A 24,180-nucleotide genomic window follows, 5' to 3' on the forward strand; every position below is an offset into this window, starting at 1 on the left:
ATTGTCTGTCTCAGCCACAATAACCTGAGGCTGAAACAACTTCCAAGAATCTCCCTCACCAATGTTCCTCATTTAGACTAAACACACAATAGATGCAGGAAAACTTCAGCCTAAGAAAGTACCAACAGAAGCCACAATACAGTGTGAAGATTGGACATGCTTTGGAAAAAAGCTTTGCTGTGCAGCATTTCATAAAATAAGGTAATTTAAAACATGTCTTTAAGCTTAAACTTTCCAGTGGTGAGGCCTATCAAAATAACATAACACCTAAAATACTTAAGTTTTTTCTTTTGTTTTTCACAGTAGGAAAAGGGCTAAGGAAAATGAAAAGCTTGACTTAGCTTTTACAGCTGGAGGTTAACTGCCACCTGGGCTATTTTACATTTATTTTTCAACAACTACTGGACTGTTAAAAAAAAAAAAATCCCCACTTTTTATAGTAAAGGCTATGTCATAAGTCTTTTAAAATTTATTTCTTAAGTCTGTAAGCATTTGCTTCCTTTACTAGTCTTTTACTAAGGGCTTGATAGAAGCAGCAGATCAAATGCCATACAACTGCTCCTTAAATAATTTATTCTTGTGAAGTGTGTCCACAACTGAAGACTACAACACAGTAGGAAGCACTGTTACCACAAGCATTAATGATTATTCCAGGTGTGGAAGCTTCAGTTCCACCATGGCAGAGATAACACTGCATTTTCCACTCCCACATGGTGCCTTATCCACAAGGCTCAGTGATTCCAACCAGTGTAGGACAGAAACTACACATACTGGAGCAAGGGTCTTGAGAAATTTAGCTGCTGTTTAAAATACCATACTTGGCATATAATCTAATACGACATCTTAAACTACAGCAGCTAATCCACTGTTAAAAAAAAAATAAATTCACATATAAAAGGCCAGAATTGCCCTATACAAGGTATATCCTTATTTTAAAACTATTTTTAGCTCTGCACATTCTTTGATGTAGCTTATTTTTAGAAAAGATGCAGAATGCTGTGAGACCACACTTGCAGATCAAGAGAGGCCTGAACTGCAGACATTTGCCAAATGCACTGGCAGCTCACTTCTAAGCATTCTGCACTTTTTAAGACCCAAGCATACCAGTCACTTGAGTATTCCATGCACTCACTGCCAATTTCTTTCTAAAAGCCATTTGGCACATATTTTAGTCAAATTATCAATAATCTAGAACAATGTGTTTTAAAGCCAGCTCAAGTCAAGGTTCAATTTCACTTTTACAATGAAATTAAATGTTATCTTTATTAATGAATGTAATCTAAACTACAAAGCTATAATGGAGACAGAATGAAATTCTGGGAATACCAGGCAGCATTTCCCAAGTTTAAAAATAAATTTTAAATCCTATCAAACATGTGCATTTCCCCAGTGGACACATTTACAATTACTTTTGTGTCAGGCACATGGTTTCTTAACATTCTACTAACAGAAATGCAAAATCCCTACTGAGAAGGTGTCTAAGGGGTACTCATTTTATCCAAGCTTATATTTTGAAGTCAGGGAAATTTCTTCTCCCAGAAACACTTATAAACTGTATTTCCAGTAGAAGTTTCCAATAACCCTAAAACATACTAATGGACCCTGGAAACAGTACAAAGGTTACAAGGGTTTGCCTATAACTACTGCTGCTAAAATTCTGCCCAACTCAGCCCTGAACTGTGGAATTTTCCTTGTTTTTTCCTTATATGTAATTCCTCCAATACATAAGTGCATACGAAATAGACAAATGCAACCATAAATATAATTAATAAAACTTCATGTTAATTTCGAGGCTTAGGAAATTACAGGATGGAAACATTTATATTCTATTTCTGTTGTGTAAATAATCTGTAACTTATGAACTTAATGCATCACAGCTGCCATAAAGAAAAGCACAAATTACAAAGGAACAGGATAATTTCTAAAACTGAGCAGTAGAGAGTGTACACCTCACTTTCGTATTGATTCACTCACTTGTGATCCAGAAAAAACCCTGTAATTTTAATTCGGAGCAGATTTGAAACACCCCTTTAAGAAAAGTAAAAGATTTAAGGGAGGGTCGGTAAGGAAGCAATTCAGCAAAATCTTTTACAGTTCCTTTATACCTGTTCCAGTTTGTTATCTCACTCCCAGATGCAGCTGCACTTTTTTCTTCATCTGTTGTATTCTGTTCTGTGACAGCAGAGATAGACAACTCTGACAGCTTACATCTCTCCATGATTACCATCTCTATTTCTAAAAAAAACCAAAATATACCACCAAAATTTGGTATTTTTAATGAAATTATCACAAGCTCTTCTGTATTTTCTGTTTGGTATTAAAAGCATCTCATCTATAAATATGAGGTAACCTCTGAAAAGTTAATGAACAGATGAAGGTAAATTTTCTTCACAGTAAAGAACTTGGCTTACATATCTTTAAGGAATGTAACACTAAGAAATGTATACATAAATATAAAATATGTAAAGAAAAGACAGATATAATTTTGGTGAATAAACAAGCCATGGTAAGCTCCCTTCCCACACAAACCACAGGAAGAAAAGCCATAGAACCTCCTTCTGAAAAAAAGACTTGTGAAACAGCTGGTGAGACTGGGGCATGGGTGGACATCAAGTTTCACTGAGGGTGTAAACAGGCCTCTACAACTGCAGCAAACAGGCCCCCAGTGCTTCATACCTACTGACTTTCAGCAGAACAACAAATCTTGCCTTCCCTTAGGAATTTGGACAAAGATTACAATTAAATGCACCAGTTTAAACAGTAGATTATTTCATTTTTTTTTCAAATCATGGTGGAAAATACACCATCAGCTTTTTGATGCCATTTAAGGAAAATCTTCTCAAAAAGACTGTTTACCTAAATCTAAACTCAGTCTGGACAGGACTATCAAAGCAAAATACTCTTGTTTTCAATCACTTGCAGGCAACCCTGCCACATTTTTCTCAATTTATGTTAAATGTAATTACTAGGACTTATATATATCCTTCTAAAAGTTAGCAAACATAACATAAACAGTTACAATGTGCTCTAAGACCACTCATTCTATGAAAGCAATTCTTAGGTTTGTGCTACATCAAAAATACAGAAAACTTCAAATTTAAATAAAAATCTAAGAGTTAAAGACATTTTCAGTTTTGAACTATTTAATATCATCTTCTATCATGTCACTTCTAGCACACCTGTTGAATTTTATCATTGAAACATGCATAAAGATACTGCTGACCATCTTCAAAGGTGAAGTGGCTACAGCTCCCCCTCACCACAAAAGGACAAACTACAAAGTTGTCAAGCTTGCTTATCAAGTGTCCATAACCACGAACACTGAGGTGCACTCTGATAAAGGCCAAGGCCTACAGGCTGACATGAACACACTTTCATAGTTTTTAATCAGATCAGATGCACATGTTCTCACAGCTTGATTTAACATGAGAAAAAAATCTAGCCAAAGCCTTAAACAAATGTCATAGGCCCATGTTTACCTAGTGCACCAAGAGAACAAGTCGTGTAACAAACCACAACTAGATCCATCAGTAAACCAAAGTACCTAAATTATAAGCACCATTTTCTTGCTGGAATACTCACCTTCATTTTCAGTGCTTGTTTTTACACCCTTTGAACTTGCTTCTGTACCTTTGCTTTTATCAAGGTCATCTTGGTTATCTTCAGATCCTCTCTCCTCTTCGTCTTCTTCACCAACATTTTTATAGTTGGGTCTTTTCTGTATCCTTTTTTTCCCTTTATGCTTGTTAATCTCAAGAGATCTCTCAAGTGTTTCTGTGGGTTTTATGAAACACCTGATACTTGACTTCGCCTGTAAATTTAACGGTTTACACTGAGTTACAGCACAGCATTTTTAACTGCAATTGATAAATTCACTTCAGTTCATATAAAATGCAAATCAGCACACTGTCCACAAATCTCAAATCCATTTTAAAATACAAAAAATTAATACCAAATCATCAGTAGCACAACTATCTCCAAAGTAACATACTCCAAAGATCTATCATTAACAAGTAGGTCTTCTGGAGACAAGATGATGCAGAACTATTTTACCACTACGAGTTTTAAATTGAAGGGTTGAGACAGTACACATGAAATTCAGAGAACTTTTGTAGAAAGGATAAAGCAAAATCCTACATGTGTATTGACAGCAGTGTATTAACAGGAAACATAACCCTTTTAAAGGTGCAAGGACCTTTTTAAAGCAGAAAGGACAAAATCCAGTGCTCTACACTGAGATTTTTGGGTTGGTTTGCTTCTTTTGGAGTCTTATGCTTTCCTCAACATCAAACCAATTCATGTATCAACTAGAAACAAATGACACTGTCATTAACCTTTTTCCAGCCTCCAGACATTGACTCACCAAGTCTAGAAAACACAACTTCATTTGTTAATTTACTTCTGTTTTACAAAGTTATCACAGGATAAGATGGTAAACCAACACTTGTTTTCCTGAGTATTAATTTATAGAGCAAGCAAATGAGTTTATATGACAAATTTCTCCCAGAAGAAACTAAGTTATTTCCAAGAGCGTGTCATCCTAACAACACAGAACAATAGACTCTGGTAGAAAGTGACCAAGATGCTACAAGAAGCTCTGCAAATAGAAGGAATAACAAACTTGGTATTTTACAATTCTGCAGCTTGTTTCTGAGCTGTGTTGTTTGAGCTTCCCTTTCCCTGGCTGCACCTGCCAGCTGACCACCAGAGCACAATACAAACACTGATCAGCCAAACCTCTCTGTTACTGAAAAGTGGAACACGTGATTTGGAGCCTTCTGCCAGGTTTACACTAAACAAGACAGTTACAGAAACCCCTTCACCCTCCAGAGCTCCATACTTCAATCACATTTAGCTGACACTGCCTAAAGGGTTAAAAACTTAGGGAAGGCAAGAGAAAAGAAGTAAGACTAGAGTAAATACCAATCTGATTACATTTTTTGCCTTAGGTGACTCAGTACAATAAGCACACAAGACGACTGCATCAAAGAAACTTCGGGGGAAAAAGTTTGAAAAATCCTTCCCTTCACCTAGTTAAGAACATCTATACATAAAAAAAATAAGTGATTAGGAAAAGATCAGGGAAGAAGTTGTCTACAAGTGAAAAGGCCAAAATGATTCTCTGAATCTTCTGACATACTTAAAATGTTTTATAGAAATGTTGCATAAGTGACTTTACACTTGGCACTGAAACAAACCACATGGTAGGAAGACTATTTTATAATACCAAAAAACCCCTGGAATATAAAACTTACTACTACATTTATGTCCCCTGATAATGTCTCTGATGCATTTTTTGTGTGATCCAACTGCAACGGAGGAAGGTTATAAAAACGACCAAGTTACCTTTATTGATAACTTTTGGCCAGAAAAGTCGTAAGAAAAGGGAAGAGCACCTTAAGTCCTGTTATTTAAGGGAAAAACAGAAAAGTAGCATGCAAGTTGCATAACGCATTTTCCCCTTTCTGCATTCACTTCTTACTTCTGCATTGCTTCCTAGAATCTTGTAGCTACTTCTTTATGGAGAAAGCTTATAATTAACATCCCTGCATTTCTCATATGCTGTCAGCTACATGAGCAAAGTAACACAAGAGACCAGTAGACATTGATGTGCTCGTAAACACTGAGCCATGGTCTGCTCCACGAAGAAGTGCTGCAGAAAAAACCCTACAAAAATATTTTGTTCTGCTAAAGGCAACAAGGCTTGATAATTAAAATATTCGAAAGTCAGACTTAAAATTAATTTGGATAGCATTTGGTTTATTATATAAGTTGATTATTCTGCTTGAGGTACTGCTAGTTTATAACTTTAAAATGTGTTTCACCACATTTTAATGGTTTATCTTGTGCAACGTGTGATGGTAAAATAAGGCCATACCAGTAACATGCTTTACAGGAAGGAGAAAGTAGGTTAAAGAAATATGCACTAGGGAGAATTGGCCCACATCTGAATGATGCAGGAAAATAGATCTCACAGGAAGTAAGGTAAACCTTAATGTGATATCTGACAAGTTTAAATACATTCTGCTGCCTACACATATTCAACTCTCATTGTGACTTAAGGGTTTGTACTACTTCTGATGATGCCTAAAACCAGAAACACAGGGAAAAATACAGAATGATGTGAAGAACTTGTTTAATGGAGCTTAGGCAATCACTATTGCCCAGTGATGTTCAGAAGATCTCCATGGGTAGGTTACTGCCAATTCAGAAGATAACAGCAGTAACAATTGGTGGTCATTTTTTCCATAAATTGGTTTCCAGTGAACAGTATCACTTGCCCCTGCTGTGACAACTACCACTGCTCTTTGCACTAAATAACTCAGGGTATTTTGCATTTATACACAGCAAGTGCAATTATTCTCAGCTTTTGTTAAGTGTTCTTTACTCAGTGTCCCAGCAAGAGGACACAAGACTCTATGCCTAGTGCCTTTGTGCCTTATTCTTTACCTCATTTTACTTTATCTTATTAGGAAGATGAATGTAGATATGAGGTTCTACTTACTTCTGGGTTTAGAAACTATGTTCTAGTTAGAAACTGACAGTTACATTTCAACTTAAACATATCAAGACATCTCAGTTGCAACACATGAGCCAGTGTTAGGTACAGAACAGGGGTTTAGAAATAGCTGCAGTTCACCACAATACACAGATAGCCCCAAAACAACAAGCTTAGGATAGTATCAGAATAGTTATCATGACAAATTAGAACAGAAAGGAAATAATAAATTATAAATTTGGGTCTGATTTAAGAAAAAATAACAATTCTACATTCAGACTAAAAGTAAATGTAAAGATTTCCACATCACTTCTCTTCAACAATTCTAAACTAACTTCTGAAGTAGCTTTTAGTATTCAATAGAAGTTTGCAATTTCTTTGCAACAGAAAACACCACAGCAATAACCCTGCAATGATCCCGATTCTCCTCATAGTCCAGGGAACGGCCCCTGGAATGGCTAACAATGCTCAAAAATCAACTTCCTACCCCATGAATTCCCATCACAGAGCAACAAGAAACTGCCTCACTTTACTTGGCTGTGTCTTTGTTTGTACATTGACTTGAGCCTCCCTACACTGAGTGTATCAGCAGGGAAGCCTAAGCCAAGCCTGCAGCAGTTGATCCCACACAGCCCTGCAGAGCAGCTCCCTCCATGGCTCCCCTCCAGCTCTTCTGCTGGAAATTGCACACCCCTCCTTCTGCACAGGACCAGCCTCACCAGTGTGCTTCTGCAGTCCAGGCTTTCCCCTCCATGCTTTCATTGAACAATATGGTTGAAGTTACTAAAGATTAAGGTTTCTCCCATTGAAGTTTTTCTCTTTACCCACTGCTCTGCACTCCCTGGAACACAGCTCCACCTCTGGCAGCTTCCCTAAGGATCTATTGCAGAAGCCCACTACCTCTCCTATTTAGTACCTGCTCAAGTACAACAGAGCCCCTAATTTATATGCTAAAAGGATACAACTTTAAGGCCAGTAAGGAGCAGCAACCTAAGTTGTATTACAAACTTAAGAGATGAACAGGAGTCTATAGGAAACACCTAATATTCCTAACATAAGTGCAAGCACACAAACATGCTCTAGGTATTTTGTAACTCTGTACAGTAACCATGACAGGAAAAGAAAATCTCACTTCTGTAACTACTGGTACTCCACCCTCTTGCCACAAATTTCCTAGCAACAAAGCTTCTGCACAAGTTACACACAACATTCAGCATGCAGAATGTCAGACATTTCCTAACATAAGTATGAGATTGCTTTATCTTAAAGCAGTCAGTCGACTCTACCATTCTACCATAGTTTTTTCTATAAAAAGGTTAGATTCTAAATATTAAGGTCAACAGAACAAAACACCAGAACCCAAAAGCTACTGTCTAAGATCAGTCCACAGAGCTTCTAATACCCAGTGACTAGAAATCTTGAAGAGTTGATGTATCTCAAAGAGTTGAAATTATCTCCCGCCTTGAAACTCCCAGAGCTACAGACACTGCTAGGAAGGAAGGTGCATGAGAACCAATCTATTGCTTGTAATAAATTAAACATTCAGTCAGCAACTGCTGACCAGTCACTAGGGAGCATGTTCAATTTTTAGACAGGACTACAGTCAGAGGTCTGTTACAGTAAGGTCATGCCCCCCTACTTGTTACTATCCCCAAAATAGGCCTTCAAAAGGTAATAAGTAAGCATAACACAAACAAAAGGGAATATATTATAAACATGATATCTAGAAAACATCGCATCAGCATCTAGCACCATCTGCCCAGGGTTAAACATGAAGGTAAAAGAGCAATATGCTCCCCTCTCTCTGTGGCTGGTCACTCTTCTCACATGCTCGCCAATGCACAACTTCCTTGGATAATCACTGGGAATATTCAGATGAAAATCTTAAGCCAGGTATTATTTCTAAGTATTTTCTAGGTATTTTTCCTCCCATATCTGCTACAAGTTGCACAAGGAAATTTCACAGGAAAGTTGTGCTGAATCATTTTTATTTCACTACCAAAGGGCAGACAAAAACTGAACACAGACTGGGTTACACAAGTGTCCCATTAAAATGATGAAAATGATCAAAAGCTGAAGTCTGCTGCTGCTCTCCTCTACTAAACATAAACACCTTAGTTTACCAGATACCTGATTCTATTTCTCAAATATTTTCTTTGCCTTAAAAAAAATAAAATTAGAGACAGTTGGCCACTTACTGAGTTTTTCTGTATATCTTGCTCAACCTTAGAAGAAAACACTGAGAGGTCCCCATTGAGTATAACCTCAGCCAAGGAGTTCACCAAGGGAGCATAATGTATAATCAGAAAAACCTATTGAAAGAAGAGCAGAAAAAAATATCAGACATATTTACAGAACACACAGTTTCACAATTTCAGTAGCTGAACACACTTTTGACCTGGTTAAGTGTTATCTTTAGTTTACATATAAGTACAACTGATAACACTGAGAGCTCGTTAAATCTACTTCAAAACACAGGAGACATGGGTATCTGACCTTTCTCTACATTTGAAGCTACCTAGCTTTACTAATTCTTTATATTCTTTCCTCCTTCTGAGAAGTGTAAATTCTCTTTTCAATACCTTTAAGAGGAAAGCTGTATGATATTCCAGCAAGGAGCTCATTAAAACCATTCCAGAAATTCATTTTTTTTTTTTTAGAAATAACAAACTGATTATGGTGCACAGCATCCCCAGACCTTCCTGTGTGCCAACAACTGGCCAGACTCCAGAAAGTTCTGTGCACACAATCACTGTGCAGTGATTCACAACTAAAGGCTATACCCTAGGATGATCTGGATCAGAAGCAGCTTTTCTGGCTCTGAAATTGCAGAAAATCAGTGTCAGCTACACAGTGGCTACAGAACACAAGAGTAAGGACCATAATGCCTGGAGCATTGAAACATTTGAACTTAAGTGTTTTGGTGCTTTACCAGAGCTCTGTGTTTACACCGACTACCCTATTTTGAGCCAAGGCTTACAAGTCTGGGCCAGCAAACAACTAGCTCCTGGACAGAACCAGCTCAGGTCCAGCTACAATAGCCTTCTGCCAGCTTATATCCATTTTCTGCACAGGAACATCAAGGCTGGATCCCTTATCAGTGATTCTAGCTGTAAAATTCCCAAATAATTTCTAAGTCATTACATCTAATCACTTTGACAATATTTAGCTAAATATTCTCCACAGCTTTTCTGATTAAAGTCAGAAGCATTCCAGACCTCCAAAAGTAAAGAGATTATTAGCATGCAGTAGTGATCTATATACAACTTTTAAGTCACAACACCCTTCAAAAGTGCTTTGAACAGCCTCCAAATCACTCGAGCTTCTGCCAATGCAGCAAGCGTTGTGTGACTGTCCACAGGCCTGTTCTGCTGCAAGAACAGCATGTGTTCCCTTTGTAACAGTGGCTGAGAAGTCCCAGCAGTGCATTTCCAGGTGCAAGCACAAGTCTCTCAAGCACTTGTCTCTAATATGAGTAGTGCCTAGGGCATATGCCCAGTGTCAGGAACAAAAACAGTCAGCAAGGTTTGGCAGGTCTCACCCGACCACAGACAAGCTCCAGGTTAAAAGAGGTGGGAAAAGATGGTTTTCTGCCAGTCACAGAAACAATCGCTTCATTTTTCTATATCACATCCCATTCTGATATACAAAATTTGTTCTCAGTTCTTTATGACTACTTCCATTTTCTTCTTTAAAGAGAACGAAGACATAGATACAAATCCTGAAGTGATACCCGGTCCATACTTCCATCAAAAGCAAAAACTTTAAAACAGGTCACCATACACAACTGTATGATGCAGATCCCTTTGGTTACAAGAAGCTGCTGCAGCCACAGTTTTATCTGTGTAATAATCCTCACACCACTAAAATTTTTTAGGTTTAAATTAAGGAGCATCAAATTATATTTTCCTAGGTAAAAAACCCCAACTCCATACTTCTAGCAAAAAGATGAAATTATGGGCCAGATTATAATAAAATGAGCATTGAAAAATTCTAAGATCAAAGAAAAAGAAGTATAAATTCTATGAACACAAGTCAAAACTATTTTCAGAAAATTAGTCTCATAGGAATGCACTGAAGACTACGGGAGAACAAATGCATTTTCTCTACAATACAAAAAAACCTACTGTAAAATTCTGAATTTGAAAATAAGTTCCAGAAAGAAAAGGAGGTGGAACTGATACGAGTAAGAAATAAGTACTTATTGACAGGTTTAACCTATAGGCATAATGAAATTCATATTGTGAGAAAGTGAGATTTTAATAGTGGTGGTTTTTGGGGTTTGGGTTCTCAAACAGGAAAATTCAAACCTGAAATTTTCCATAGCTTAAGCAGATTCAAAATGCAGTACAGCATCTAGGTAAATTTCATCTGCCATTGTACCAGTTCTGTCCCACATGCTGCATGACTATTATACTTCATTTGTCAGGGACTCTATGCAGTTTTATTTTTTTCTTAATGGAAACTGCAAGGTTAAAAATTTGTTCTGACAAATTTTCTTTTACGGTTTTGCCAAAATTATGAAAATGTACTACTTTATAACCACAACTGTACTGCAAAATTTGTTCTGAAATAGGACAAATACTTAAAATACTTACTTGAGAAAGAAGATACAGAGAAACCTGGAGACTTATTTTTGGACGCTCTCCACCCTACAGAAGAAGTTACAAAAATGGTTTACTTACTTACACAAAGAATTTATATGGCTTAATGTTTTATTTAAAATGAAACTTGTGTTGTTTCACATTCTGCTACAAAATATTCAGAAAGCATCATGCTCCTTACCATTCACTACTTGTAAACTATTTGAAATGAAGACTCTGAATAAGCATATCCCTCACTCTTCCTTGGTTAAAAAATTGCAATTAATTACTGTCTCTCATGATCACTTCAGTAACTTAAACAGGTGAGCACCTGAGAAGTACATTGGTTTCCACTATGCTACTACTGGTTCAAAAATTTCTTCTCAGTGAACATTCATTAAAGACTGCTCTGAAAATTTGCTATTCAACTAGCATGAAATATTACCCACAACAGACAACTGAATGTAGGAATCTGTGCAGGTTTAAAAAAAAAGTTTTTATTTTACTAAAAACCAGTTTTCCACTTAATTTAAAGGCTATGCTTTAAAATAAACTCAGCTACATCACATTAAAACACAGCTTCTCTACAAATAGAAGAAATAAGTACCAAACCCAAAGTCTTCATTTGCTACCTGGACAGATTTTTAGATCACGGCAAATTTGCTTTTTCTGCTTTTGCCAGAAGACAAATTACCTTATCAGAACAGGAAATCACACATCTCCCAGTGTCACAGAAATTTAAACCCTATTCCAAATCTGTGGCTCTTCTTGGTCTCCACTCCTGTGAGCTTTTAATCACCGTGTCACCCAAAACATTTTTTTGGTGAATAAAATTTGATCTACTGTGCTCTTGAATTCCATCTCAGGGTATTTCCTCTACAGCCACCTTATTTAAGCTGTTTCATGCAAACCATACATAGATACCAGAAGTATCATACACCTACTGGTCAAATCACTTTGCACACTGACAGTAAGCAGCACCTTTGAGAATTAACTGTAGGTATTAGCTTACCTTGTCTTGATTTACTAATGAATACACGTAGAGGGGAAGAAAGAGCCTATTAAGTAGGTGGTCTGTCAGCACATCATTTAAAAATTCACAGTTAATGATAAGGATATCATTAAGGTAATGCAAATGATCAAGGTGTTCTGCTACCAGGTCACTCAGTTTGCCCCTATTTCTGTGCCTGAAAAGAGAGGAGAAATAAAAAATTATATGTGATCAACTGTGAAAGACTTAAAAACTTAGGGGAAAAAAAAAAAAAAAAAAAAAATCAATGTGCAACCCTGGCACAGATCACCTGGCTCAGGTAGACTGCCCAAACTAGATGTTTCAGTGAAGTCAATTAATGCAACTGTTAAACAGTTGCCTGTATTTTCTTTAGGATGCACATATCAGGTTTTCCCCCTAAGTTTTCACAAGACTGTTTTTACAAAGCTTTGCTTTCCATTGCCAGTCTTTCCACAAGTCAACTACAAAAATGAGAGATTTTTTTTCCAAAAATGGAAGAAGAATTCGGTGTTGTATTTAACACCTACCTCTTCACTTTAGGAAAGCAAGAAACACACACCCACTCTAAGGTGGGGGTGGCAAGACAAACCAAGAACAACCTGAATCAATGAAGTATTTCTGTAGTTGATAGTGGAATATTACACTGCCATATTATGTCTGACAATTCACATATTGAAGTCCATCTTTCTAGTTTAAATCTTTTTCCTGGAATCTTTTCAGAAAGCTCCTCTAATAAGACGACACATAGAAAAGGAACGTTAGAAAGACAAAGTTTATAAGACTGAGAAGCACAAAATACCTGTTGTGTCTTCCAGATATCTGCTATTTTTTAGCAGAACAAAACAAAGAAAGAAAAGGTTCATTGCAAACACTAATTTACTTGTAGGGATATCAGCACAGACTGGGCACACAGCACTGTTACCTTGAAGAATCACTAAAAAACATTAAAGAGTAACAGTCTGAACAGTCTACAAGGGAACATATCTAGAAACTAACTTAATTGGACTACTACAGACAAAATAAGAACATCATTGACATCTGGAAAAAGCATTCCCATTCAATAGGCAGCACTGGTAAAAGCTTACTCTTCATCAGTCTGCACGCAGTTATCCAGCTCTATCACGTGGCTGCCAATAAACCAGACGAGGTTGGAGAAATAAGGAACTGCAGTTTTATCTCGAATGTAATGCAGCATAGGCTGGTTATCCACTGAAGAGAAATCATTAAAAAGAAAAATCAGTTGCCAGTATTTTTTATTTCTTTTTAAGAAATACAACAAAATATCTTTTGAATTTGATTACATGCTAGTTTTCCATACAAGTATACACCTGACACAATCTTAGGCATGAAATGGAAATCTATAAAAATGTCACATCAGTACTTAGCTGGCTTGAATGAGCCTAATGTTGATATATTTACAGATGTCTGAAAATAAACAGATCTAGTGGAATTCAGAAAGGTTCTTTTAGCACATTACTTATTAAAAAGAAGAGAGAAGCACAAGAATAAAGCAGCAATGCTGAGAGTCAAGCTAGTTAGACTTACATGACACTGCATTAAGGAACACAGGAATCATCAGTGAAGGAAGGGCAAAAGAAACAGACAACAGTTAACAGGATTAGGAACCGGGATAGTGACATCCTCTAAAAGGGTTTAAAATGCTAAAGCACAAAGCATCTAAACTAAAACATACAGGGTAGGTGTTAGAGCAGAATATATGCAAAATAGTCAGAAAATTATCAAACCTGAACATCTGAAAGCTCTGCCTTTTCAACTCTAGCCATTATATCACTACAACATTCAATGAAAATTTAGACAAGTAAATTTTTTCTTAAAATTCTTAGTTGTATAACTATGTCACAAATAGAATATGAAGCCTATAATCTGCTCTTTTTTTTGTGAGCTCATATTTGCATTTACAGTTCCTTGAACTAGAAAGCAAGTACCAAGTGCCCATTTCTCAATATACAAGAATAAAAAGTGTTGCAGCCAACACTGTAAAGACCCTACTTGCTATGCAGGTTATCCAGTCATTAACTGCTCATTGCTTTAAAAAAGACTACATATTCTTCTATGAAGAATGTCAAACCACTTCTTCTCTTAATTTAACATGCAATTTAACTTAAAATGGACTAAAGAACAAGGAACCCTGCCTGAACATATTGTATAATACACATTACCTTATAATCATGCTGATTTCAGAGGTAGAAGTTCAGAATAAACAACCATTTTTTACACAGAACATTGTCATATTTTCAGTTTATTAAAAATGTTATATATCCCAAAAAAAAATTTAGGGGGAAGTGACTTTTGGATGTTGGGTTTAGGGTAGACATTCTCAAAGTAATGCTAACTTCAAAGTTCAACCAGGTTGCTGAGTTCCCTGCTGGGTTTTGAAGACCTCAAACAATACAGATGCCACAGTTTCTCTGGAAACCCCACTGCAGTGGGGTTCACTCTCACAGTGAAGCTTTAGGTTCTTTCCTTACATCCTACTGGAATGCCCTGCACAGGAGTTTGAGACTGCAGTATCCTGGCCTTCACCGAGCACCTCTGGGAATGGTCCAGCTCCTTGTGAGACTGGAGTGACTGTAGCACCTAACAGTTCTACAGCCATTTTAATGCACTTCCAATCCAAAAGGGAGTGATGTTGGTTACTACTTCACACACTAGAAAGCTCAGTTTCATCAAGATAATTCATATTCTTAAAACACTGATTTTGGGGGTTTTGTTTATTTACTTTTTAAATACAGTCACATTCTGACCTCTCTTGGAAGAGAAACTAAAGAACCTTGTGTATGCCTGACACTTTTGGGGTTTTATTTAAAGCCAGTTTCATTGGTGAGAAAATAATACTATTTACAAGTACATACTGCAGGCTTGGGATAGTGGTCACAAAAGTCAAAATGTGTATCTGGAACTTGTCAACATGCTAAGCTTTTTAACCTTATAAAATAGACAGAAAATCCTCACAAGCAAATAACTGAAAATTAACTATAATGAAACAAGATTTGCACACATGCCTTTTTTAATATATAAAAAGCATACCTTTGTAGACATTTAAAGTTATAGTCCTAACAGCAATCCTGACCATGCTTTCGGGGTGGTTAAAAAATTTAATAGCTTCAGTGTACAAAGCAAAGTCATTAGTGTGCTGTAACAAGAGGAAAGAAAATATTTATTCATTAAATGTGTACAGAATATGGGATTCTGTATAAAATATGTTTTCTGTGTATTAACTCAGTATCTTTACCTTCTACTTAAGTAATCAAAATGATTTTACAATGCACATTCAGCTGCATTTGTAGCCCTGCATTAAAATAAACTGCTTTAAGCATCAGAGCTTCCCAGGATAACTGTGCACATACTCAGTACTTTCATGCCCTCTTCTGGCAGAAAGAAGAGTGCAGAGAGGAAAAACCCATTTCCACTTTGCCCTTTTGACTCAGCCTTTTGGACTTTGACTAAACCTCTTAGAACCAAATCATGCAACAGAAAAGATCCTGTTTATGAAAGCACAAGAAAACAAGGCACAAATAAATTGAATTCTCAAGGAAACATATTTTAACACTGATCTGAAAACTGAAATGATCCAATATAACACTAACTTCCAGATTTTCAGTTTATTATAGTTTTAAGAGGATAATGCCATGCTTGTGCAGAGATCCTCACAAACAAATCCACAACCACTGGTATGGCCATTATAAAAATAAAAGCAAGACATTTACGAGACAAGAGACTAAACAGAGTATGTGCCACACTCATCAATTTCTCATTCAAGTCCTTTTATCATTATACTGCAACCTTTTTTACTTACCTCATTATAAAAGAAATGTACAGTATGATTATTGAGCTTCAGGGAAAGAGTTTTCAAAAATGATATGTAATATGCCATGATCTCCTCATCAGAAAAGTCAAATTTGTGGACAATAATAGAATTCACATAGTTATTAGAGAGCAGGTAGTCTGAAAAAAAACAACAAAAAAAGAAGTATTTACACAGATTAACCAAAAAAACCACAGGATATATTTAAAGTGCCAGCTAGAAAGCAACATCCTGATACTTGAAGATCACAACTTTGAACCAAACAACTCAAGTAATGCCTTTTAGTATTAATATAAAGGATCTGCATCCTACAAATGTCTTTACTCCCAAGTACAAGTCAACTGAGAATATACTCCATCTTCCTCAATTCAGGTAAGCTCTGTAGCTAATTACACTTAATCCTTTTCCTCCCAAAGTCCCAACTACCCAAGGCTTGATGACGACTTTCGTAACAGTGCTTCAAATTATTAATTCTCCATCCTCTACATATTTTGCCAAAAACCTTGAGGGAAGCCCCCATGGCTGACTGCCAGCACCAATGATGTCAAAACAGTTACAGTACAAATTACACACCAGAGTTCCACCACATGACCTGTGGCAGCGAGTGAATATTTCAGATGACAATTAATTGACTTAAAGAACCCCTTGAAATGTGCTAAATGCTTGCTGTAGCAAAAAACTATTTTCGCACCACTGAAAATTTACATTAAAAGCTATTGTGGAGTCAGTCTACACTATATTTTTGGTAATGTTCAATTTAAAAGATTGTTAGTAATTCATATAGTTCTGTGCAGGGATATTAAGACCAAATTTCATTGAATGAAAGAGAATCCAACCAAATCTCAATAATTTCATCCTAAGCAGCCTGGAAATGTATCCTTACACAGGGATGTTTCATGGCTGATATTCTCAAAAAGGATGTTCAGAGTCTGCAGCAGCTGCACACACACATAACGACCAGACTTCTGACGCAGGATGTTCAGGAAGAACACAAACATATTCTTCTCCAAGAAAAAGCTGAAATAAAATAAAGATGTCATTAAGTCACATGCTGTAAGTAACAGGAACATAATTTGGCTAGGAGCAGGGATGATTCTAGGTAACTTTGACAAACAGCATGTTTTGCTTTTACAAAAAATTACTTTGCAAAGTTGTACTGGAATACTAAACAAGGGGGCTAAAAATTCAAATTATGCAGAAAAAAGGTATCAGGAAATCACGGTCCTTCTTACTGTATTTTTAGTATATTCAATTTATCAGCTCTAGATACCACAGCTAGAATAAGATATTTGTGGTATCTTAGGTAAATTGAAGCAATGTGATATTAATAGATATACTGAGTAAATCCGGACTCTAGAATAGGTTAGAGTTTGTATTTATATCAAAAGAATGAAGAGTCAAACAAAAGCAGTCCTTGAAAGGGGCTCTGGAGTCTAAACACTATTTAGAAGCAGCAAATTCCTGTATGCTATGAATATGAACCTGCTCACACATCTACATCTACCACAGGACACAGCTTTTTATATATAGTCATGAAATACAGTCTTGAAGGAGATAACCGTAACAATGTACAGAACTCAGTATAACTCCAAGCATTCTTCAAGGGAGAGTCTCAGAGAGAACTGGCTCAGGAGTACTCACTCAAACACTGAGCTGTCATTCTGATCCCCCCAAATCAGGATCTCTGTTATGGAACGAATGGTCTCCACCAGCAGGTTGCGGTTGTGATCTGTTACTGTTGTATTTTTAGTCAAAATATGATACATGTACCTAAAAGAAAAAAGAAGTACAATGTGCTATCCTGCCACTTCCACACACACCATGTTTGTCTTTCATCACTGTACCAATGCAGACATATATTTGCACATACTAAATCTAATAATCGTAAAATTTTAAAACCCTAAAATACCGATGCAGAGAGAAAAATAATTGTTAAACAGAGTAAGTGACAATGGAAACAAATCCCCTCCCCCACCCCCAGTCAAGTGAATAACGAGTGCTTATGCATATGTTAACATAATTAGAAACTGTGCAACTGGTCCCGAGTGCTTCTTCTGGGAATTTGTTTGGAATATGTTGAAGTCAAAGGAGCAATGAGCAAGAAAATAGAAAAAGAAGAAGCAGGTAAGCATGTAGTAGCTGATTTTGGAAAGTGGCACATGAGGTCTAACCAGGGAAGTCTGATCCCTCCTCTTGCCTGCAGAGATCCCTTACAAACTCACATCAATTCTGATGTTTAATATCAAACACAGGGCTCTCAAAGACTATTCACCTTAGCAAAGCTCCACCATCAGGTCTCTGCTCTCTTGAGAGCAGAAATACTGACTGGAAAGAGGGTAAAGCCCAGATTTATTATTTCAAAGGGCAAGAGTTTTAGACTGTCTAATGAAGGGGTATGTCTATATCACACGTGATAGGAAGCTGTAGAATACAAGCCTTTCAGATTTTAAGTCTCAGAATTTTACTCTTCAGGGAAGCATTTTTTATCCAAATAAGTTGTCACATCAAAGTACCAACTTCTGTCTTGTTACTTTCCTATGCCCCACAAAAAAAAAAAAAAAAAAAACACCAAAAAAAAAAAAAAACAAAAAAAAAAAAAAAAAAAAAAAAAAAAACACCAAATAGAAACAAAAAGCCAACATGAGGGAAATTTAATGTAATTTTAGAACTGCACCAGTTTAGATTCTTAACCAGAACTCCTATACTGTTATGCTGTGATCGTACTGAAAACCAGGAGGAACACCTCAGCATTCAGGATTTCTGTGCAATATATGCACAAGGGTTTGGAAAGGAAGATTTCCCATATTATCAATCTTGTCATAATTAGTGGAGTTAATCAAAACTCCAAGCATCTAATTCTGTGAAAATAGCCTGTGTCCTGACCCTAGGGCAGCCTTTCACTTTTGTTTTGGATTCCATGAAAGTTTGTTCAGTGATTCAGATTGAAATTTTAGGAATTTCATTAGTAGAATTTTGCCAAGCTTCTGGTAAGGTTCCAAAAAATACAGTGCATTTCTGTAACAAAAATTTGGAGTGTCTGGTTCATGGCTTAAAATAAGATGTTAGTATAAAAAAAGCAGACTTGAAAATGCATTTCAAAAAACAGAATTCCCATCCATGTTATAAACACTAAAAAACTGAATCACTGCACATTGACTCTCTGGCAAGCACATAGTCAGAGACTAAAATGCCATTTAACTGAACTCTCACGTGAGGTTGTTCCAACTATTTATCAGACTCACAAAGATAAGACATTGACTAGTTTCAGCACCTTTTGCTTGAATTCAAAAAACCTCCCTCAAACAAACAAGAACTTTGATCATATTTACAGTTCACTTAAAATCTGTCAGATTTGGTTTTGGGAGACTTCTTAAACCACTGAGCTGCCACCGAGTTGGGCAGTTTCACAGGACCTGCTGCACACAGGCTGTCCTCACAAGCCATGCAGGGAACAGGTGCTATTTTAGAGAAGCTGATAAAATGCTCTGTGCTACCACGCTAAAATACTCTGTACTTGCTGGTCTTGATATTACTTAACCATCAAACAACAATTTTGCTGTGTTGAGTACTGCACAAGGACACAAGGAAAACAGCCCTCAGAAATTCACAGCTTTAATACACTTGATATAACACGTGCTCCCTTTCTCACCCCCCCCCGAGTCAGCAATGCAACAAAGCCTGCACCACATTACCAAAGCCATTATCATATCATACATATCATCAGACAGCAAAGAAGAGAAAAAAGGGAATTTGGGGGGGGGGGGGGGGGGGGGGAGAGGAGGAGGAGAAACTGTCTTTTCTTAATCTTTCTCTTCAGTAAAAAAAATTCTCTCCCTCCCCTCATAAATCAACACTCATTTTCAATTCCAAAACAGTCACTGATCACACTGAAGCCACTCTAGGAAAAGTTGATCTCAGCTGTGTCCTACAGTCATAACTGCCTGGTCACATGCTGTACCATATCAGTCATTAAATAGCAAGTCAGAGATCACCTGGAAATCCTCTTCCACTAATCTGAGGATCACAGTTCAAGATTCCTTTTGTGGAGACTGACAGTGGGATGACTCACAGTGAAGATATAAGAGCTTAAGGCTGTGAGAATTCCCAGGTTTTCTAAATCAGCATATAGCACACAAGCCCTGGAAAAACTTCCCATTAGGGCACTATGTGCATTATCAGGACAGTGAATCAAAAGACAGCACAAACTCAGTCCCTGCTCTGAGGATGCAGCAGTTAATGGAGCAGAGAACACCTGAAGAGATGGTAATTAAATCAGTTCATTCCACAATAATGTGAAGAACTTCCTGACACAGTCAGTAATTAATACTATATTACTTCACATATTTTAGCCTATTTATTTGAAGTCACATAGAAATTATTGCATCTGTGAACACGTATTTCTCATTAATAAATTACATGATACAAACTTGGGATTAAAGTTTACTCCAACAGTAGAATTTGGAAAGAATAACAAGCTATTACTTCATTTTGGGAGGCTATGGAATATAGAGCATTACAAACACAAAAAGCAAGAATCGTTTAATAGTCAGGAATACTTTATCTCCAAATTTATTTACTTAATAGCAGCATTACTGCACAATTCTTTAACCTGCTGAGGCACTGATGCACTTAGAGGAAATCTGGGCTTCACCTACAAGCTATTCCTTTGTATTTCATTTTTTATTCATCCTGTTTGCTTGAAAATGAACAAGAAAGGAAACACATACTTGTTTCTCTTTACAGGCACGTGAAATACTGCATCATGAGAACACAAATCCAGTATTTTTGTATTTAGCTAAATCCTTAAAGGCTGTCTCTAAATGCTGATTAGAGGGGTCAGGTTTGTGCTTCAAAACACAAAACCATCAAAGATGAGATTTCTGTCATCTCTGTATCTGACGACTGGGTTCAAACAAAAACACATCATGCAGGAAGTGTCAAAGCACCCAATACCATCAGAATCAGCAGGAGATGTTGCCAGCAACTTACCAAACCAAACAAAATTCTGAACATTCTTCTGGTTAGAACCCATGCTTAAAGGGGTAACATAATAACTCATGAATATTTTAAGTGCATATTAATGAATTTCCGACTTATTACTTACAAAAAATACACTAAAACAGGTAAGAGTTTAGGAAGTCAAGCCCTCGAATTCTAAAAGCCCACACTTGACCATAACAGGCTTGCTCCTTCCCTCTGCCTGTAATCAGGTAATTGCATATTATTCTCACAGAGAAAACCTGATGCATAGCACGGACAGGGCCTCAGGAAATGAGTCACCCATGAAAAAAGACTTCAAGCACACCTTTATGGACACTGCATCTGACCAAGGCATGGGAAATGTTCAGCACCCAATTTTAATGGCATGCAACCTTTTGAGCAATCACAATGCAATTAAAATACCAAGTGCAGAAGCAACAATGAGAAATGTGCTTAACAGTAACAACAGGGCTATGTAAAATAGCATAGAAAACTAGAGGGAAAAGTCTGAATCAGAAACAGACACACAAAAATATCAAGTTGTCTGGGAAGCACCCAGGCAGTGAGTAGCACTGTTTCATCCTTCCCTATATCACATTTCAGAAGTTGGATTATATTTTAACTGTTTTCACTCGATCAAGAGACTTGATATAAAAACACTTATTACAAACAGCCTCACAATTTTCCTTTAGCCAATCCATTCTCTGGCGTGTTTGCAGGAAGACAGTAGTAAAATTTCAAAAGCAAGCCTCAAACAAACTGCTTTAAAGCTGATGGGAAAGATCCAGCATTTACTGACAAAAAACAGTAACGCTGCTGGTGTCACTAAGGACATGTTTACAAATTAGACTAAACTCTACCTTATGCAAGTTTAAAAATAAAAATGTGCCCACACAATCAGTCCAGACTGGTTTCAACAGTAACATAGCATAATATACCTTTTACAGGCTGAGATAACCTGTAATAGCAAGGCAGGTGTTTTGTACTCAGCTCCTTCATATGGAATAAAAAATGGGGCTTTGATGAGTTGAAAAGATGAGAAGGTAAACAGCTTATCAAGTGAGCTTGCTAAGACTTTCTTTCATGACCCCAAAAGAAAGGCTCTCTGCCCTTTTTCCTTCTGTTACTTTACTCACTTCAACGTTTAAAAAAAAGACCTAAATTTCACCTTTCCTGCTGGCATCCAGCTAGAAGCTGAAATTCACACAGCCTGGATAAACAAATACTTAAAATATACATAGTCTAAATAGGTCAAAGGTCTCATCTGTCGTTTATATTTGACCATTTCAGATTCATAATTATAGAAATCACATGCAAAAAAGCAAAAAGACCAAAACTCATACTTTAGTAGATAACTATGCACTTGAACTCTCAGATAACAAGTCAAGCACAAGCCACAAAACTTACAGCCCAATTCCCTTTTACTACAAATGAGATAGGGTGTCATTTTTCTATTCTCTGTGGCCTCAACAGAACATATGGACATATTTTTCTTGCCTGAAAGTTCAGTCTCAAGTCTCCCTTTCACTAACCTTTAAGTTTAGGAAAAAACTTAAGATTCAGTTTCTTCAAATTTCATCACACATAAGCATTCTTGCTCTATCTTCAAGTCAAATACCAAAGCCAGACACAGCTAAAGCTCCATTAATGCTGAGTAGTACACAATAGCTACTTCTTGTATGTTCAACAGAACATTCCTATGTTTACATGAGCACAACTTTTCCCCTTTTTCCTGTAAAACCAGACTACATTGACTTACTAGTCTGACCTACAATGCTTTCAAAATTACTTCTGCAATGCTACTGCCTCATTAGTTTTGTATTTGCGGACTTGATTTCTGTATATTTGGTAAAAAGCATTGCCTTTCAGTTAGTCTTGTTAATTCTGAACATTTTTCCAGTATAGAGACAAGGACCGGACTCCATAAAACATCGTGATAAAGCAACTGCAAGATCCAAATCTTGTACAGGGCATCCTGCTCATTACTATCAGAACCCATTCACGTTCTCCTTGTAAGACAACTAAAAACTACCAGGCACTTTTTCTCAATGAGTTACATATTCAAAGTGATTTCATTTAGAAAGTGCTTCGTCTCTTAATGACCTCTTTTTTTCGTTCAGTACAAAGAGAAGCTATCAAGGTGGCTCTTCTTTTTCTTGCAATAGCAGAACACTTAAAATGGAACAGGGAAATTAAATTAAATTTTGTATCCCTTGCCACCCTTCCAACTCTCCAGTGGCAGAGCTAGGAAAAAACTCTTCCACCTTCTGCGGCCAGCAGTACCACCGGGCTGTGGGGCTCCGGAGCCACACGTTATGGTTCTCAAGCTCAAAGCTTTCCTTCTGCAGCAGCTGCTGCGTCCCGCAGCCCAGCGCACCTCCCGGCTCGAGAGCTGTGACTCACTGCTGGTACCGACATCCCCACACACCCTGAGCTGCACTGCTCACACACCGGCACCAGCCCCGCGCCTCTGCCACCACCAGGAAACAAAGTTCTCCCTCACGAGGAATGCGGTATTTCTTGTATTTATCATGCCTCGCTCTCTACTCCTCCGAAGACTCTGTAGCATTACTAAAAACAAAACAAACACGTATGGCAGCCCAAAGTGACAGTACGTGACGAACTGCGTCTGCCCAGAAGACCTTCTGGGACGAGGAGGCCGGTCTCCGTGAGGCAGACACCAGGCCCAGAGCCTCCGCCACCGGGGACGGCTTCGGGCGCTTCCCTCTCGGGAGAGCTGCGGCAAAACGCCCCGGCCAGGGCAGCGAGCGCCCGGGGAGCGTCGACCGCCGAGTCGCCCCCTCCCCTCCCGACCCCGCAGCCGTCTCCGAGGGAAACCTGCCCCTCACAGCTCCGCGGACGGACCCCGGCCGCAACCGCCCCTCCAAGCCCCCTCACAGCTCCGCCACCTTCCGCCGCCCCGACGCCGCGGCCGCCCCCCGCTCACTTGAGGTGGTCCAAGGAGTGGATGCTGCGGGCGGCCTTCCCGTGCCCGCCGCCCACCCAGCTGCGGGAGCGGCCGAACATGCTGGCGGCGGAAGGCTGCCCCGGCCCGCGGGCCCTACGGCCTCATAGCCCCGCGGGGCGGGCGGGCGAGCGGCGGGCGGGGACCGGCGCGGAGCCTCGGCGGCGGCACCGGCGCACACGGCGCATGCGCAGGCAGGGCACGCCGGAAAGAGCCGGCCCGGCCCCGCCCCCGGCCGCGGACTGCGAGTCCCAGGGGGCAGCGCGGGGGCGGGGCCGAGCCCTCACGGGGGCGGGACGGGGCCTGCGTCCGGCG

General features: G+C 38.2%; 1 protein-coding gene across 4 annotated transcripts in view; it reads right to left on the reverse strand.

Annotated features, from left to right (window-relative positions):
* The window catches only part of CLEC16A (C-type lectin domain containing 16A), a 62,692-nt gene extending 38,636 nt beyond the window's left edge, over positions 1-24,056 (reverse strand). For all 4 annotated transcript variants that reach the window (XR_008841583.1, XM_056503165.1, XM_056503168.1 and 1 more), the window contains exons 1-11: positions 23,848-24,056; positions 17,562-17,690; positions 16,804-16,937; positions 15,912-16,060; positions 15,143-15,248; positions 13,180-13,303; positions 12,095-12,269; positions 11,098-11,151; positions 8,698-8,811; positions 3,583-3,811; positions 2,106-2,235 (exon numbers count right to left, since the gene is read on the reverse strand). Coding sequence is in view for 3 of the 4 variants with exons in the window: in XM_056503165.1 (XP_056359140.1) it covers positions 2,106-2,235; positions 3,583-3,811; positions 8,698-8,811; positions 11,098-11,151; positions 12,095-12,269; positions 13,180-13,303; positions 15,143-15,248; positions 15,912-16,060; positions 16,804-16,937; positions 17,562-17,690; positions 23,848-23,927 (1,424 nt within the window). In the remaining variant the exon portion in view is untranslated. The remainder of the gene's footprint in view (positions 1-2,105; positions 2,236-3,582; positions 3,812-8,697; positions 8,812-11,097; positions 11,152-12,094; positions 12,270-13,179; positions 13,304-15,142; positions 15,249-15,911; positions 16,061-16,803; positions 16,938-17,561; positions 17,691-23,847) is intronic.
* Positions 24,057-24,180: the final 124 nt, after the last annotated feature.

Source organism: Oenanthe melanoleuca, chromosome 14 (genome assembly GCF_029582105.1).
Source record: "Oenanthe melanoleuca isolate GR-GAL-2019-014 chromosome 14, OMel1.0, whole genome shotgun sequence".
NCBI lineage: Eukaryota > Metazoa > Chordata > Aves > Passeriformes > Muscicapidae > Oenanthe > Oenanthe melanoleuca.